We start from the raw sequence: 16,652 nt of genomic DNA on the forward strand, positions 1-16,652 counted from the left end.
AGAGCAGGCAGGCCTGCAGCTGTGGTGGCCTTTGATTAGCCCAACATCTGGGAGCTAACAGACACGCACGCACGCACATGCGCGCGCACACACACACACACACACACACACACACACACACACACACACACACACACACACACACACACACACACACACACACACACATACACACACGTACACACGTACACACACACAAACACAGGGAGCCCATGTGTGTTTACAGGGCCTTACTTAGCATTTACTCTGGACCTAAAACACAATCCCACAAGCATGCACATACACACATACAAAAAAACTAACACACACACACACACACACACACAATCCTACGACCATGCAAAAGTCTCTGGGTGCTGGGTGGGGTCTCCCACAGTATGGACATTTGACAGGTCAAATCCGTACATGCGTTACAATGCAGTTACATTCTTATAACCCATTCTTGAGTATCATCTACTCATTTGTCTCAGTGGACCACTCGAGGAAATGTTCTCTCTATACTTATGAAATAAATAGACTTGGATAGTTGCGTTGTGATTCAGGTTTTCACTGTGTTTGAACCTTTTGACAAACGAGCAGAGTTAGTCAGGGAAGGGTTAACTAAACTCTTCTCTCTGCCTCCTTCCTTCATGAGAGCAAGGAGAGGTGTGGCCTGCTATCTGGACGCCAGCCACCATCCCTCCCCCTCATCCCTCCATCCCTCCCTCCCTCCCTCGCTCCCTGACTGCCTGCCTGCCTGTATGTGTCTCTCTGCCTGTGCACGTCAGTTGAGCTAGAAGTGCAGCAGCAGCAGCAGCAGCAGTCGAGACAAACTCAGGAGCGGACGCGAGAACACAATGAATCTCTGCATCAGCGGCAGCGGGCAGAAGCAGCACTGCGGTCCTGGTGCCAGGTTCCTCTCTCCTCTGCTCTGCAGTCAGGGAGAGTAGCTAGCTGCCTGGCCTCAGCCTAGCCGCATACTAGTGTGCACTGCAGTGAGCCAAGGGCTGCCAACAGCAACAGACAACAGGGGCCCTATAGAGCAGATCACAGCGGGCCCCTCCTACGGACCCTTATCAAGTGGAGGAATTGCTAACCTATCCCGTTTCCTCTCTTCCCTCCTCTCCCTCTCTCTGTCTCTGTCCCTCACTGTCTCCGTTGGCCGTGGCGCTGTGTGGCCCGCAGGTGTTCTTGAAGGAAGCCCTGGAGCAAAGGCTGGAGAAAGAGAGGGAAGAGGTGCGGCGCAGGGCTGGCATGGTGATCCGCGCCCACATCCTCAGCTATGTGGCAAGGTGAGTGGAGGGGGGTGCAGTAGGGTGGTGGGAGGGGGGGGGGGCTGAGGGGTGAGGTGAGGAGAGGGGGCTGAGTGACAGCGACAGTTGACATTGTTTGTTTTGTGACAACGGTGTATAGCATGTAGGTTTGTGTATACCAGGAACTTATGATTTTTGTGTGCGTGTGAGTGTATGCAGGCACATGTCTCTGTGCACATGGGTGTGCACATGCATTGCATGTGTGCTTGTGTACCTTAGGTTTAAAAGGTGTAAAAACTGTGGTTGAAATTAGGTTTTGTACAAGCTCCCATCATTTGCAGTTTTCATTAAAGGGGAGACAAATAGATATAGAACAGGGAAAACAGGTCACACGTTCCAAAAAGTATAGGTGTGTGTGTGTGTGTGTGTGTGTGTGTGTGTGTGTGTGTGTGTGTGTGTGTGTGTGTGTGTGTGTGTGTGTGTGTGTGTGTGTGTGTGTGTGTGTGTGTGTGTGTGTGTGTGTGTGTGTGTGTGTGTGTGTGTGTGTGTGTGTGTGCATGCTGCATTACAGATTCTCTGTTGAACTCTAGAATGGGTGACTTGTAAACCAGCTCTTGTCATTCTAAAGTACCTGCCCTGAACTTCTATGGTACCATAATTAAAGAAAAGAACTGGCCACTGGTTCAATAATGCATGGTGTCGATAAAGACAAATGCTATTTTAAGGTTACAGGCTTTACTGTAAAGGCTTTAATTTGGCTTTTTATGGGCAACATACCTTATATAATCTTACCAAAATCGTATTGTGTCTGTTTGAACTGAATCATTCCAGGTCATGTCCCTTAGTTGCACTGCCCTTTCATAGACAATATCCTCTTTGTTCATTATCAGACATCCCAATTCATGAAGTCCACAGTACAGTTGATCCAATTGTTGGTTTCTCTTAAGGCCCTAGAAGTCAGCCTAGGTTTTTCCTTTTTTTCCTTTCCTACAGAGACAGGACATCCATCACTGGTAGTTTAAGAAATCTGCATAGGCAAACCCCCCAGGCATGTGAACTAGGTTCATTCCACCTGCATGGTGCTGGACACAAGGTCACACACACTCCTTTATGGGCCACACTTGGTAGAGTATAATGGGACTGCTGGCAGTGCTAAAGGTTAAAGGTTCAGATCCCTTTGGGGCCATGCATACTAAAGACTGGATATTGCCGAAGAGCTTCTTATATGTAACAAAATCTCTAGTCAAGGTCTGTTCCTGAGGCTGGAGTGAGACTGTGAAATGGACTGTTGCACTGAGCAGACAAGGCCAAGGGTCAGCAAGTCAGAGCGTTGTGTGTGGTCCTGAGCAAGGCGTGCGTGTGTGTGTGTGTGTGTGTGTGTGTGTGTGTGTGTGTGTGTGTGTGTGTGTGCGTGTGCGTGTGTGTGGCAAGTGGGTGATGAGGCTTAGTCACAGAGTTAAACACAGCTGCCCACGCAGCCACACTGGCACAGCACCAGCTCATCAAGCTCTAAACGTTACGCAGTTCACAATACACAGTCTACTGTTTATTTTAAAGGAGAATAAGCCAGTAAGTGAGCCTATTTACGTATATAGCATCCACCTTCCACATGAAGTGGCATGCGATAGGCTGAATACACTGATGACTACAGTGGCGTGTATTTGATCCCCTCGCAGGAAGCAGTATAAGAGGACGCTGTCGAGCGTCGTCACCATCCAGAAGAACTACCGCGCTCACTTCTGGAGACGCTCGTTCCTGCACCTGCGCTCGGCCACCCTCATCCTGCAGAGACACTACCGGGGCCGGCTGGCCCGCTCACTCTACCGTCAGCTGAAGGAGGAGAAGAGGAAACGAGAGGAGGAAGAAAGGAGGAGGAGGAGGCAAGAGGAGGAGGAGCGCAGGCGAGTCGAGGAGGAGACGAGGAGGATAGAGCAGGAGAGGAGATGGCGGGAGGAGGAGGAGGAGAAGGAGGAGGAACTGAGACTGATGGAAGAGGAGGAACTGAGGAGGAAGATGGAAGAAGAGCTGAGAATCAGGAACGAGAGGGAGGAAGAGCAAAGAACAACAAGCAATAAACGGTATAGTTCACCAAAGCGTTCTGTACAACCGTATTCTTTATTGATGACTAATGTTACTCGTAAAGCAATCTGGGAACCCATTCGGTTTGTTTTTGCCTCTGGGGGCACCACCTCCTCTTTTGTGTAGAAACAGGAACTCGGGTTTGGCTCCTCCCCTTTCTTAGTCCACTTCCTCCCGGGTGCTTCTGTGTTTATTCCTACTAACAACAACATTACATGTTTAGGGCAGTGGTGCTGACAAAGGGCACTATTTGTACATTCTTAGCATGCAGTGGTATTTCATGGACAATTCTTTTCTTGGTATTTTGTTTGTAGGAACTCTCTGGTGGTGAATGGTGCCTGCCAGAAGGTAAGAACATCTTCAACTCAAATTCCATGTATACATCTCAAATACATCGTATTATAGGAGATGAAACTGAAATCAGACCTGGCCAAGTGGCCATGAAGTTATATTTCATATTACTTAATTTTTTCCGTCCTTCTCCCCCTAATCAGAGGGAGCTGTCCCGCAGCCCTGGACCGGGCCAGTCCTCCGAGGAGGAGAGCCGTCAGATGGATGAGATCCTCCGCCTGGAGAGGGAGATTGAGCGGCTGCAGAAGCAGCAAGAGGACGGAGTGTCCCTGCTGGGGGACGACGGACGAGAGGAGCTCCGCCAGATGCGGGACGCCGAGATCTACCGGCTAGAGAAGGAGGCGTCGCGCGTGGCCACGGAATTTCTCGACCTCCTGGACTTTGGCGGCCTGGAGCCGTCCCTCTCCAGTGAGGAGAACCTCCACGACCCAACGGAATCCACCGCCCCGCTAGCTGAGGAGGAGGTGGATGAGGGGTTCCACGCAGAGGATGAATGCATCCCTCTGCCAGAATTGCCTCCCTCAGCTCCTTTGCCCATAGACAGTGAAATATTCAAAAATATTCCCCCTCCAACGCCTGCCTTCGCGGAAGGGCGAGGTGCCCCTCCTGCCTATCCCTCCTCCTCCTGTGCTCCGGCTAATGTCTCCCCGGTCATGTTGAATGGACCTAGGCACTCTCCTATGCCTAACCACACCTCTACCCCCCCCTCCATTTGCCAAGTTCCTGTTCCTCCCTCTCCCGTCCTCAACGGAGACGGGCATCCGTACCAGAGGGCCAGCAGGGGATCCGATGTCGAGCCTGTGAGTGAAGAGCCAGCCTACAGCCCTCTACCAGACACGGTGGAGTCAGACTATGACCAGGATGAGTACGAGGAGGCGCAAGGCAGCTCTGGGGCCAGCACCAACGACGGCCACGCCACGGACGATGAGGTTCTGAGGAAATCGTCCTGCACCCAGAACAGTCTGGACTCGTTTAGAGGCAGCTCTGACTCGGTGAGATTTGTGGAATCTATTAGAATTTCAATCACTGACAAAACTCTCAGAAGTCAACAGAATACAGTCATGTCAATCCATTTACTCTGGATTGAGTTGGATGTAATATTCTATGAATGAAAAACACATGGAAACCTTTTCTCACTACTTTTTACCGTTTCACTCTATAATGTGATGTCAGTGTGCTCAATGTTCGCATTCTCCTTAATTCTCCACTTGTCAGTCTGACTTCAGTTGTGGTTTAGAGGCATAAGTCTGATACACTCCTCAATTTCCTCTGGACATATTAGCCTAATGCACATTAATTACATAAGCACGTCTTGACACCGTATGCAGCACACACACACACGTACGCGCGCGGTAAAGCTTTAATTTCCCCTTAACTTGTAGCGACACTCGGCTCATGTTGGAATCAGTGGAATACTGTAGCAATGATTTTGTTGGCTCTGCCGGCGTGCATGTGAATCTGTTCCCAGATACTGCCAGTCAAGCAGGGAGCTTGGTCCAAACACTGTCAGTTCAGCAAAATGACAGAGGAAGGGAGGGAGTGAGTGAGCGAGAGAGAGAGTGTATGTGTGTGTGCGTGCGTGCATTTCTGCATGTGTTTGTGTGTATGCGTTTCTTTGAAGGTTGGGTTGGCTCTGAGTCAAAAAGAGAGAGTGATGACCTGGGAGAGGCTGTCAGGAGTGAAGGTGGTGGTAGACAGTTTCAGGGCACTGATGAACTGTAAGTACTGGAGTTACAGAATGAAGTTGTTGACTCCCTTGACAGGAAGCAAATTTACTTGTTCATTCTTGACATGCACTCCTTGATGGCTCAACAGTGAGTGATAGTTTTAGAAATAAACACACTCTTGCACAAAAAGTAAAGAAATTGAAGCAGTCAAAACAGAAATGGATACGTCTCATCGACCATATTCTCACACCGGCCATTTTGCTCTTACATCACAGTCAGGAGGTGGTGGGGTGTATTCCCACCCCAAGGTTTGACATCAGACCAAGTATGACATCGAAGCAAAATGGCCGCTGTGTGAAGATGGCCGATAATACTACATATTTCTCATGAAATACTTCCATTAACTGTGAAAAATATCGACCTCACAGTTCATTGACAGTGACAGTGAGGAAAACGACGGTTACGTGGACACAGACGAGGAGGTGTCCAACGGGAGGGTCAACATGCTGAACGGCAGTGGGCCGCCCTACTTCCACAGCTACCTCTACATGAAGGGTGAGTCGCTTTGCCAAGTCACTGCCCAGCAGGCATGCACATGATTCATGCACAGCTGAACACAGCAGGGTGTCCACTCCACACAGTAAAACACTCAGTGTTCATTTAACCGCATGAACCCTAGCGTCCCTGTTCTGGAACGAACGTTCAGCGAAAGTAACAGATCTACGAGCTAATGTTGTGAGCTTGTAGATCGTCTATTTTTGTATACCGGTAATGGTTTGAGTGTTTAAGTGGATCGATGTAACCGAACGTGTCCGATTTTTTGTACACTCGGCTTTACAAATGGATACATTTACAGATTAAAAGGATTTTAAACTTCTTTGTATTCTGGTGGTACCCAACTAAATATGACAACTAATTCTGATACTCTTTTTTTCTGTCTTTCTTCTTTTCTTTCCCCCCCCCCTCCTGTCCTTCTGTCCTCCCTTCCATCCCTCTATCCCCCCCTCCACTCAGGCGGCCTGATGATCCCATGGCGTCGCCGTTGGTGCGTGCTGAAGGACGACACCTTCATGTGGTTCAGGGCCAAGCAGGACTCTGTCAAATCCGGCTGGTTGTACAAGAAAGGAGGAGGGATGTCCACTTTGTCACGACGCAATTGGAAGATGCGCTGGTTTGTCTTGCGGGAGAACAAGCTCATGTACTTTGAGAACGACAGTGAGGAGAAGCTGAAGGGGACGATCGATATCCGTTCAGCCAAGTAAGAGCCTGCACCTCCCACTTGTAAATAATGCCAAAATCAGTGTTCTTGTTCAACTGCTCCTTTTGTTGAATTCACACTAGAATGTATTTATGTTTAATTGCTGAATTATGTTCACATTTTATATTACTACAATATGATTTACTCTTTTAATTATCTGCAGGGAGATAGTGGATAACCATGAGAAGGAGAATGCACTGAACATTGTTACTGAGGAAAGGACCTACCACATCTATGCTGAGTCCCCAGAGGATGCCAGGTATTTGACATGTACAAATCTAATGCTAAACTGACGACTGTAGGATAGACGACTTCTTTTGGTTGCCATGTGAGCAGTGGTGTAGTATTTCTTTGTCATGGCCTTGACACAGAAATAATGCATGGAAATTAAGTTCCCTCCTGTGGTCACCCAGGGAACTGCACTGTGTCGTTCTCTTATTCGCCGATTTCTCCCCCGTTTTCATTCTGAACTCTCTCTGACCCTTTTCAGTGGTTGGTTCAATGTGCTGAGTCGGGTCCACAGCGCCAGCCCAGAGCAGCTAATGGAGATGCACCATGAACAGGCCAACCCAAAGAATGCAGTGGTTAGTTTCTATTTTACCTCATTACTGCATGGGCCCCGGCCACATATTCATTTTCAGCTTTAATAGAAAAAAGCATAGAACTGTAGAATGATGTACAGCCCTGGGTCAAGCAGTTTTTATGAGACTTCTTGAGCATTCATTTAGTGTGCTAGATGAGTGCCAGATGGGTGGGGATAACTGCTTTAGGACAATTCAAACAATCTTAGGTTTACAGTCAATAACAAAAATCGAATCATGTGGATCTCGGGATCCACATGAGAACGGTGTGGACTTCTCGGACTTCATGTGACCAGCCTGTGACGTCAGTTGTCTATGACATATCCTTGACATATGACTCCATTTTGGGCAAGGTTTATTAAGCCCGATCAGAGCCCAATTGACTTCCATTATAACAAGATAAATATTTAACTTGCATTTTACATTGGAAATCAAAGGGGTTCTGATCTGCAAGATTAGCTCTCCGGACACACACACACACACACACACACACACACACACACACACACACACACACACACACACACACACACACACACACATACACATACACATACACATACACATACACATACACACACACACATACACACACACCCTCTTGTAGATGGCTAGACCCTGCAGAGCAACGCTGTAAAAATATAATTTGAGACACTTTCCTATGATGCTCAGCACATTCTGGCCTAACCATGTTGCTCAATGAGGGACAACCATCTGACGTCTGATTGGCTTGAGAAGAACCATGAAAAGTATATTTAGCTTAACCACGGTCTATTGATGTTATATTACTTAAGAAATCCTGTGTTTTCTTCAGGGCACGCTGGATGTTGGCCTGATTGATTCTGTCTGTGCATCAGATAACCCTGACAGGTGAGAAATGGTCCACAGGTTTAACTCTTATCTGATGAATACATGTCATAGAAACCAGAGATGGAACACATCTGTGGCATTTTAGATTTTAGCTATAACCATTATTTTTATACTTTTGGCTATTCAAAAAATTGCCATAGCGCGGCTATGAGCTTGTAGATCTGCTATTTCTTTTGAAAAATCGTGAATTATTTTGCAAATCTTTTAACTCAAATCTTTGCCTCTGGGGGGGGGGGGGGGAGTCCCTGGAACTAAATATTTTTAGATGGGGGGGGGGTCCACGGCCAAATACATATCATTTTGGGTGGTCCTTGACAGGAAAAAGTTTGAGCAGCACTGATATAATAGCAACATAGGTTTTTCGGAAACCAGTTAGGATTTAGAAGACCTTTTGTAGATTCCCGGATTGAATGGGTTAACGTGCATACAATCTGGGAACCCAGAGCCAATGAGAAGGAAAAACAGCGCCCTCTGCTGTTTGTACTATCTCACTTGGCTCTGGGACAATGACGACGGAGCACCCGTGCGCAAGGAAACCAGGGTTTTGGTCTGCCTTCAGCGTTTCACTTCCGGTGGTGCGACTATGTTTTCATTCCCACTAACAATATTTCTACACGGAACACTAACACCACTTCTCCCAGAGAACATGGATCGTTTTGGTTATAAGCCCACTTGTTTCTATGATGAAAGAGCAAGTTAAAATGTGAATATCTTTTCGTGGTTTTGTCTGCTCCGCGGACGCTATTGTTAAATTAGTTTTGGTTGGTTTCGAGTGGGGAAGGATCGGCGGACACGTAAATCCCGCCCACTACAGTTGATTGGGTAAAGCGCGGCCTGCTTCCTGATCTGAAGGCACGCCCACTTGTAGCCCAGTGTGTACACGTTATGACGAACCTTCACGACAGATTCCAACGCAGAGCAGAATCTGTTCTTGAGAGATTAACGTGCATATGACGTTTTCTTTTACCAGACCCAACTCATTCCTCATCATTACGGCCAACCGGGTGATCCACTGCAACGCAGACATGCCTGAGGAGATGCACCACTGGATCGGCCTGCTGCAGAAACCTAAAGGAGATGCCAGGATCGATGGGCAGGAGTTCCTTGTCAGGGGTCAGTTCACAGGGAAACTATTCTTTACTCCATAGAGTATAGAGAGTGAAAATAGTGAAAATTGCCGATCTACAAGCTTGTATGTACTGTGTGTGCGTATGCGTGCGTGCATACTGTACGTGCGTGCATACAGTACGTGCGTGCGTGTGTGTTTTTCTTCCTCCCCTCCATTAATTTCCTGTCTTTTCCAATTGACCACCCTGGCGCCCCCTGGTGGCCCCCACTTTGAAAACCAGTGTCTTTAAAGGGGGCGTGACATCCCCCCAAAAAAGGGAGTTTGGTAAAGGAAGTTCTTCCTATAATTGATCCTCACTAATGGTCATGATAAAATGGTAAAAAATTAGAATAATCAGGCTGTGTCTCATAGGAGGGCTGTTTATTTATTGAGGGAATGCAAAGTCCTTAAGCCAAACAGTTGCCTCCTGGTCTGCTGTATGGAGGGTGACTAGTCTAATCCTACCAGTCACATCATCATTTGGCAGTTTTATTTATTTTTTAAACGCGAGAACAATGGCTTCCATTATAGCATGCTAACTTTCCAGGAATAGAAAACCTGCAGTTTCTATAAGCTTAGATTCCCCATCGATGAGGTCATTGGTACGCGGGTTTCTGAACTGTCCACAGCCCTCCTCTGAGACATAGACGTGGTAGACAGAAATGGTACCATATTATCATGAGCATTAGTGAGGATCAATTATATGAAGATAGGTGGAAAATGGGTGAAGTCGTCCTTTAAGCAGGAGTGCTCTAAGGGGCACAACACCCTAAACTGATTTTGTAGTTTGTTTTCCACTTCAGATGAAAAACTACAGCAGATTAAAAACATGACAGACTAGTAAACAACACAGCTGCACCAAACAAATTAATGAGTAATATGTTAGATTTTCATAGGTGCGTCCACAGCCAAGGGCATGCCAATATGCAAGCGTGATAGACACTAGACAGTATTGACACACCTAAAATCTAACACACCCATTATTAATTTGATTAGCTGCAGCTGTGTTGCTTACATCACTGTGTACTATAAGGTCAGTGTGATGCAGCCTGCCATGTTTTTACACTGCTGTAGTTTTTTTTTTACCTGAAGTGGAAAACAAACTTCAAAATCACCCTAGCCTTCAATCTTTTCTGAGCACTGACTCAAAAGGTTCAACTGAAGTAACCCTTATCATATTTTTTTTTGCTCAATAGGAATAAATGTAATAACATGAAATAAAATAGAATAAATAAAAACAAACGGTGACAGAGCCTTTCAGGCCGTAACTCCCAAGCTTTGGAATGCTCTTCCACAGGTCTTGAGAGCTGCAGCCTCTGTGGACATTTTTAAGAACAACCTTAAAACGCTACTATTTGAACAAGCATTTGCAGATGTTACATGATTTTATTTCCACGTTTGTGTTGTTATTTGCTGTACTGCTTGAGATGAATTGTACAGGCCTTTTCTGTTCTAACTGCTTTAATACCTGGTTTTGTTTTTAATCTCTATGTATGTAAAGCACTTTGTGAGTCCTCTTTGTGAGAAGTGCTATATAAATACAATTTACTTACTTACTCTTAGAGCTAAATTAACGCTCTAGATCTGACTGTGTAGACATGGGAATAAGTAGTTAGTAATGTTTGTTTGGTTTGAGAGATGGAAAAGATCTTCTAAGATTTCATATTTCTTTGTAAATATCCCTGGGCGGTTCTTTTTTCTCATCCTTCCTTAGGCTGGCTACATAAAGAGATCAAGTCAGGAGCCAAGACTTCCCTGAAGTTGAAGAAGCGCTGGTTTGTCCTGACCACTAATTCGCTAGACTATTACAAGTCGTCAGAGCGCAGTGCCTCTAAGCTAGGAACCCTGGTCCTCAACAGCCTCTGCTCTGTGGTTCAGCCAGATGAAAAGATCTTCAAGGACACTGGTCAGTTCAAACACCAATGTCTCAAGCTCTTGAATTCTTGTTGGTAAACATCCTTGTGGGTTTGAGTGAGTGTGAAAATGGTTTGTATAATATCTCTGTTGAGGCTGTAGGGAATCTGTGGGACTATTTCATGGATGAATTCCACGGATCTGCATATTATTTACTTTCAACCTGGCATCCCTATTTTGGGCATGTTTTTTGCACAACATCGTTACAACGTATACAATAGCTCTGAAGTGGGCTAAAACTATCCCTTTTTAAAGTGTAGCTTTGTTTACTTTTTGTATTGTGCACCTAGGTTACTGGAATATAATAATCCATGGGCGTAAGCACTCATATCGTCTCTACACCAAAATGTTGAATGAAGCCATGAGGTGGGCGTCTGCCATACAAGGGGCTATTGACAGCAAGGTTCCCATCGAGACTCCCACCCAGCAACTCATCAGGGACATCAAGGTATAAGAGAAATGACTTTCACTGTGACTATCAGTAATATCATGTTTACTATTTATTTTTGGACTCAATGCGTATAGTACTGTAGCCATAATAAAGAGGAGCCAGTTAATCTTCTGCCTGTTCAGATGTTATGCTTTATTGTTTATATATTGTGGTAATAATAACATTGTGTCACTGTGGGCATTGAATTTAACAAATCATTTCAGCATAAATTACATATATTTAATAATATATGATATATTTATAAAAAATAATATTGATATTAATATTGACTTCAGAATAACACAAATTCATTTCTCTGCCATGCAAGCCTTTACCAGGGACACACACAGTAGTAAAGTGAGGTACTTGAGAGTTGCTATGGGGTGCTATTCCTTTATGGTCTTTGTTTATCTTCTCAGCATGTTTTCTTCACTCTCAGCTGGTTTCTGAAGTTGCTGCAGTGATATCTATCTTTTAATGTATCTGTGTCATAAATCAATGTTATCTATGTAGTTTAAACAAAATGCTCCAGTCGCAGATGCATGTCTTTACTCTGGGTTTAATGATGTCTGTCCAGGAGAGCAGTCTGAATGTGGAGGCTGTGGAGCAGACATACTGGAGGAACCCCATCCTGAGATACACCCAGCATCCTTTGCACTCGCCTCTACTACCTCTGCCATACGGAGATGTCAGTGTCCACTGTGAGTGTCATGGCTTTGCAGCTACAATACTTTTCCCAAGCCATTGTTGCTGTTTTTTTCATATTAGGATCGGACAAAATAGAGGTACTGAGGCACCTTATCTCGTTATCTGGCAAAAAGACTTGTGACCAACAAAGAAAATAATTGTTTTGGTTGGTTCTCCTCCCTCTCTGTCTGCCTCTGACCACATCTCTTTCTCTTCGGTCCACCTTTTACTCTGTCAGTGCAAAAGGAGAAGGGCTATGCCAGCCTGCAGGATGAGGCTGTGAAGATCTTCAACTCGCTGCAGGAAATGGAGGCAGTGTCAGACCCGGTGCCAATCATCCAGGGTATCCTGCAGACCTGTCAAGACCTGAAGCCACTAAGAGACGAGGTCTACTGTCAGCTGATCAAACAGAGCAATCACGTCCCTCAGCCCAACAGTCCGTCTAATCGTGCCCACTGGCACCTCCTAACCTGCATGAGCTGCACCTTCCTGCCCAGCAGAGGCATTTTGCGCTACCTCAAATTTCACCTCAAAAGGTATTTAACACTCTCATTGCCTTATTGTTATAATGAGAACTTAATCAGTTCACCTATTCCAATCCAAGATAAAATACCTGTGGACCTCTTGATGCATGTTTGCTATTGGAAGAGAATAATACAAATACTGTAGCTAAATAGAAATGGAATCAGCACACCTGAATAGAGATAAGTGTATCAACATAACAGTTGTCTGGAGTGTCTTTGGTGAAAACTCATATGTGCCAATGGATGTTTCCAAAGGATTAAGGAGCTGTACCCAGGCACAGAGATCGAGATGTTCTCCCACTTCATTGGTGAGTCGATGAAGAAGACCAAGAACAGGGAGTATGTTCCCTCACAGGAGGAAATTGTGGCTCTCCTTACCAGACAGGAAATGACCACCACAGTCTACTGCCATGGAGGAGGCTCATGCAAGATCTCCATCAACTCACACACCACTGCAGGAGAGGTAGGCAGGCTATAGTCATTGCCAAAGTAATGATGATGATGATGCACTTTTACCAGATTGATTTACCAGGTAGTGTAAGTGATATTTTTTGTTATTTTCATTTTTTTTGTTAAAAAGGTACTATATTCTGTGCTATAGTACTATATTCTGATTTTAAACATTGCTACAGAGCGTTTGTTCGGTCACAGGGTTCTCTCCAGCTTTTTAGTAAACAGAATATAGTACATTTTCAGGTAGGTGACAAAACTTAAGCCAATCAGGAGGGAGCACTGAAAATGCATTTTCTGTTTAATAAAGAGCTTGGGAGACTCATGGGAGACTCCTTTTACTGAACAAACACTCCATAGCAATGAGTACTATCAGAATATAGAGCTATTTAACACTTATTTTAACAAAAGTAAATCACTTACCCTACCTTTAAGTGTTTCTGGTTGGGGTTTTGTATTTCTCAGTTTCAGAATCAGAATCAGAATCAGAATCAGTTTTATTGTCACATCACAGGTTTACAAGGTAAACCTAAACCTAAAATACCACCAGACATTCTGTTTCTGCACATGATCAAACGGTAAACCCTGTGAGGTGAAATGCTGTAGTGATTAACAACCTTCTGCTCTGTGTCCAGGTGGTGGAGAAGCTAATTCGAGGCCTGGCCATGGAGGACAGCAGGAACATGTTTGCACTGTTCGAACATAACACAATCGACAGAGCTGTTGAGAGCAGGGTTATTGTGGCTGACGTTCTGGCCAAATTTGAGAGGTATGTGATACATACTGTGTTGACATCATGGGGGATGTTTCCTTCCTTTATCCTTTATTAAAATTGGCTAATGGGAGGGCCGACCGGCTGGCATAACCATAAATAAACCCATATACAGGCAGGACCACGGCCACTTCACTATGACTCAGACATAACCATAAACAAACCCGATACGCCCATACTGTATATAGGCATATAATGGTTGTCCAGGGCCACAGATTCGACCACTATGCGCATATATGCTATATGGTCATGTTCATATATGGGACCGACCGACTTCACTCAAGGGAGTGCGGTGCCCGCCGGCGAGTCGTTTGGATATGCGGGTGTCCAGTATTGCAGACCCGCCCGATATGTCCATTTATAGGCATATATGGATATCCAGTTGTCCAGAACCGCCGATCCAACTGATATGCCCATATATAGGTATACTGATGACATCAGGGATCTCCATATATGTGCATAAAAGGGACACGGACAGATGGGTACAATGGATACTCCGACAAAGGCCCCGACACTATTACTTACTTTACTTAGGCCTTTAAATTCCCTGAGGAACATAGGCCATTGATGAAACTCCTCCATCCCCTTCGATCTTGTGCCTTCCGCTCCAGTTGTTGCCATGACAGCCCTTGCGCCTTCATCTCCTGCTCTGTGGTTCTTCTCCAGGTGGCTCTAGGCCTTCCTCTCTTCCTCTTGCCTTGCGGGTTCCATGTTAGCGCCTGTTTTGTAATTGATTTATTGTGTCTTCGCAGTGTGTGACCTATCCAATTCCATTTCCTCCTCCCGATTTGTGTTCCTATTGTGTCCCCGACACTATGACTCAGACATATCGGTCAGATGGGCGCTGTAGGTGTTAGGGCCAGCTCAACTTTGATTTGTAGCGCGTCATGCAGCGAGTATCGGGCAGCGCTTTGTAGCTTCACGTCGCTAGCTTCCATTGGAAATGACTTGCAGCCTGTTGGTTTGTTGTTGCCAGTGCGAACGCAGCATGACCATCACATGGGCTTACAGCCTCAAGTGGCTGTTTATTAAAAACAATAGGTCTAAGGTCTCAAATACACACCATGTGGTCATCACAGTTCTAGCTTTTTAGGGGGATGCTGTATATGGACTACTGCCAGAAGAAAATCCTTAATTGACTTGTAGAAGATTTTCGTTCTTTGAAAGATTTAAGCTCATACATTTTTATTTGCAATAGCAAACTTCTATCTAATCTAATCAAATATATATTTTTACACGAAAAATATATATGAGTGAAATAATTTTGCAGTTATGTCAGAACTGTGCTGCTGTCAAAGTATGGAATAGCACCCCAGGGGCCTGCAGCGCTTTTTGGAACCTTTTCACTATATGCCTTAATATTTGGCTGTATCCCTGTGCGATCACTGTCGCAAAGGAAGGTCAGTACCCATTGTTACACCTTGGTATTTTGATATCAAGAGTTGAAAAGATCAGCTACGAACAAAGAGAGAATAAAAGCATATAACTCAAAAGTAAAGCTGACTGGGGGGCCCGGTGGGTGACAGAGTAAGGGTGCATACCATATAAATTCCATACTTCAACTTGTAGCTGACCCCAGTTCTGAAATCAAACATAAGATGCAAAAAAAAAAAAAACCAATTTCTTACCCTGTAATGTCCCACTAGAATGGCTGGCAGTGAGGAAGTGGAGGATGAGGGCCAATGGAAACTCTACTTCAAACTCTACTGCTTCCTAGATGTGGAGAGCATGCCCAAGGAAGGGGTGGAGTTTGCGTTCATGTTTGAGCAGGTGAGGGTCCTTTACCATGATTTCTCTTACTCAGGTTGTCACATAAAATGCTGTAGATACTAAGCATTCAAATTTGATATGTAACTCCTCTACTGGCCCTCCAGGCCCATGAGATGCTAACAAGCGGACACTTCCCCGCCCCTGAGGACACCCTGCAACACCTTGCTGGTCTGCGCCTGCAGTTCCTGCATGGAGACAAGGCACGAGTCAGCTGGAGTCTGGATAACGTGTACCCTGTGGGCCGCCTGCGCAACCGAATCCTTCAGTTCACCAAGGTGGGCGGAGCGTCAGGACAAGGCCACACTCTGGAGCGTCGGAGGACCAGTTTCCTGGACGGGACCCTGCGTCGGGGCCTGAAGACGGGCTCCATGAAGAAGCAACGCATGGAGGAGGAGCAGATGTTGGAGATGTGGATCAAGGAGGAGACCTCCGCCACCAGGGCTAGCATCTTGGAGAAGTGGTCTCGCCTCCAAGGCTTAGACCAGCACCAGGCCATGCTAAAGTACATGACCATCATCAAAGAGTGGCCAGGCTATGGATCCACACTCTATGACGTAGAGGTAAATATACAGAATATTTCGGTTGTGACTCGGAATGTGCCATTTCTGTGCTGAAGCCCTATAGTGTGTGTGGTACAGTGATCCTGATCAGAGTTTGTGTGTCTTTGTAGTGCAAAGAGGGAGGCTTCCCCCATGACCTGTGGCTGAGTGTGAGTGCTGAGAATGTGTCAGTCTACAAGAGAGGAGATCCAAAACCTCTGGAGACTTTCCCTTATGAGCACATCATCTTCTTTGGCGCACCACAGTCCTGCACCTACAAGATCACTGTAGATGAGAGAGAGATGTTCTTTGAAACACCACAGGTAAAGACACCACAGGTAAATCTTGATTTTACCGTGTAGAAATGAATCAAACCAGTACATACAGGGGAACTAGGATTATGAAATGCTTTGTGGCTTT

At 45.6% G+C, this 16,652-nt stretch overlaps 1 protein-coding gene across 2 annotated transcripts in view; it reads left to right on the forward strand.

Annotated features, from left to right (window-relative positions):
* Positions 1 to 16,652, forward strand: part of myo10l3 (myosin X, like 3) — a 73,744-nt gene that overhangs the window by 54,174 nt on the left and 2,918 nt on the right. The window contains exons 22-40 of one of the 2 annotated variants that reach the window (XM_080456957.1): positions 1,165 to 1,271; positions 2,909 to 3,310; positions 3,626 to 3,659; positions 3,806 to 4,654; positions 5,758 to 5,884; positions 6,344 to 6,587; positions 6,751 to 6,846; positions 7,078 to 7,171; positions 7,983 to 8,038; positions 9,009 to 9,151; positions 10,861 to 11,052; positions 11,351 to 11,508; positions 12,068 to 12,191; positions 12,416 to 12,713; positions 12,957 to 13,164; positions 13,787 to 13,920; positions 15,570 to 15,693; positions 15,798 to 16,253; positions 16,364 to 16,555. In XM_080456957.1, coding sequence (XP_080313083.1) covers positions 1,165 to 1,271; positions 2,909 to 3,310; positions 3,626 to 3,659; positions 3,806 to 4,654; positions 5,758 to 5,884; positions 6,344 to 6,587; positions 6,751 to 6,846; positions 7,078 to 7,171; positions 7,983 to 8,038; positions 9,009 to 9,151; positions 10,861 to 11,052; positions 11,351 to 11,508; positions 12,068 to 12,191; positions 12,416 to 12,713; positions 12,957 to 13,164; positions 13,787 to 13,920; positions 15,570 to 15,693; positions 15,798 to 16,253; positions 16,364 to 16,555 — 4,038 coding nt within the window. Of the gene's footprint in view, positions 1 to 1,164; positions 1,272 to 2,908; positions 3,311 to 3,625; positions 3,660 to 3,805; positions 4,655 to 5,757; positions 5,885 to 6,343; positions 6,588 to 6,750; positions 6,847 to 7,077; positions 7,172 to 7,982; positions 8,039 to 9,008; positions 9,152 to 10,860; positions 11,053 to 11,350; positions 11,509 to 12,067; positions 12,192 to 12,415; positions 12,714 to 12,956; positions 13,165 to 13,786; positions 13,921 to 15,569; positions 15,694 to 15,797; positions 16,254 to 16,363; positions 16,571 to 16,652 lie in introns of both variants that reach the window. The other variant, XM_080456956.1, reaches the window with a different exon arrangement.

The sequence above is a fragment of the Gymnoscopelus braueri genome (assembly GCF_963280865.1).
Source record: "Gymnoscopelus braueri genome assembly, chromosome: 18".
NCBI classification, from domain to species: Eukaryota; Metazoa; Chordata; class Actinopteri; order Myctophiformes; family Myctophidae; genus Gymnoscopelus; species Gymnoscopelus braueri.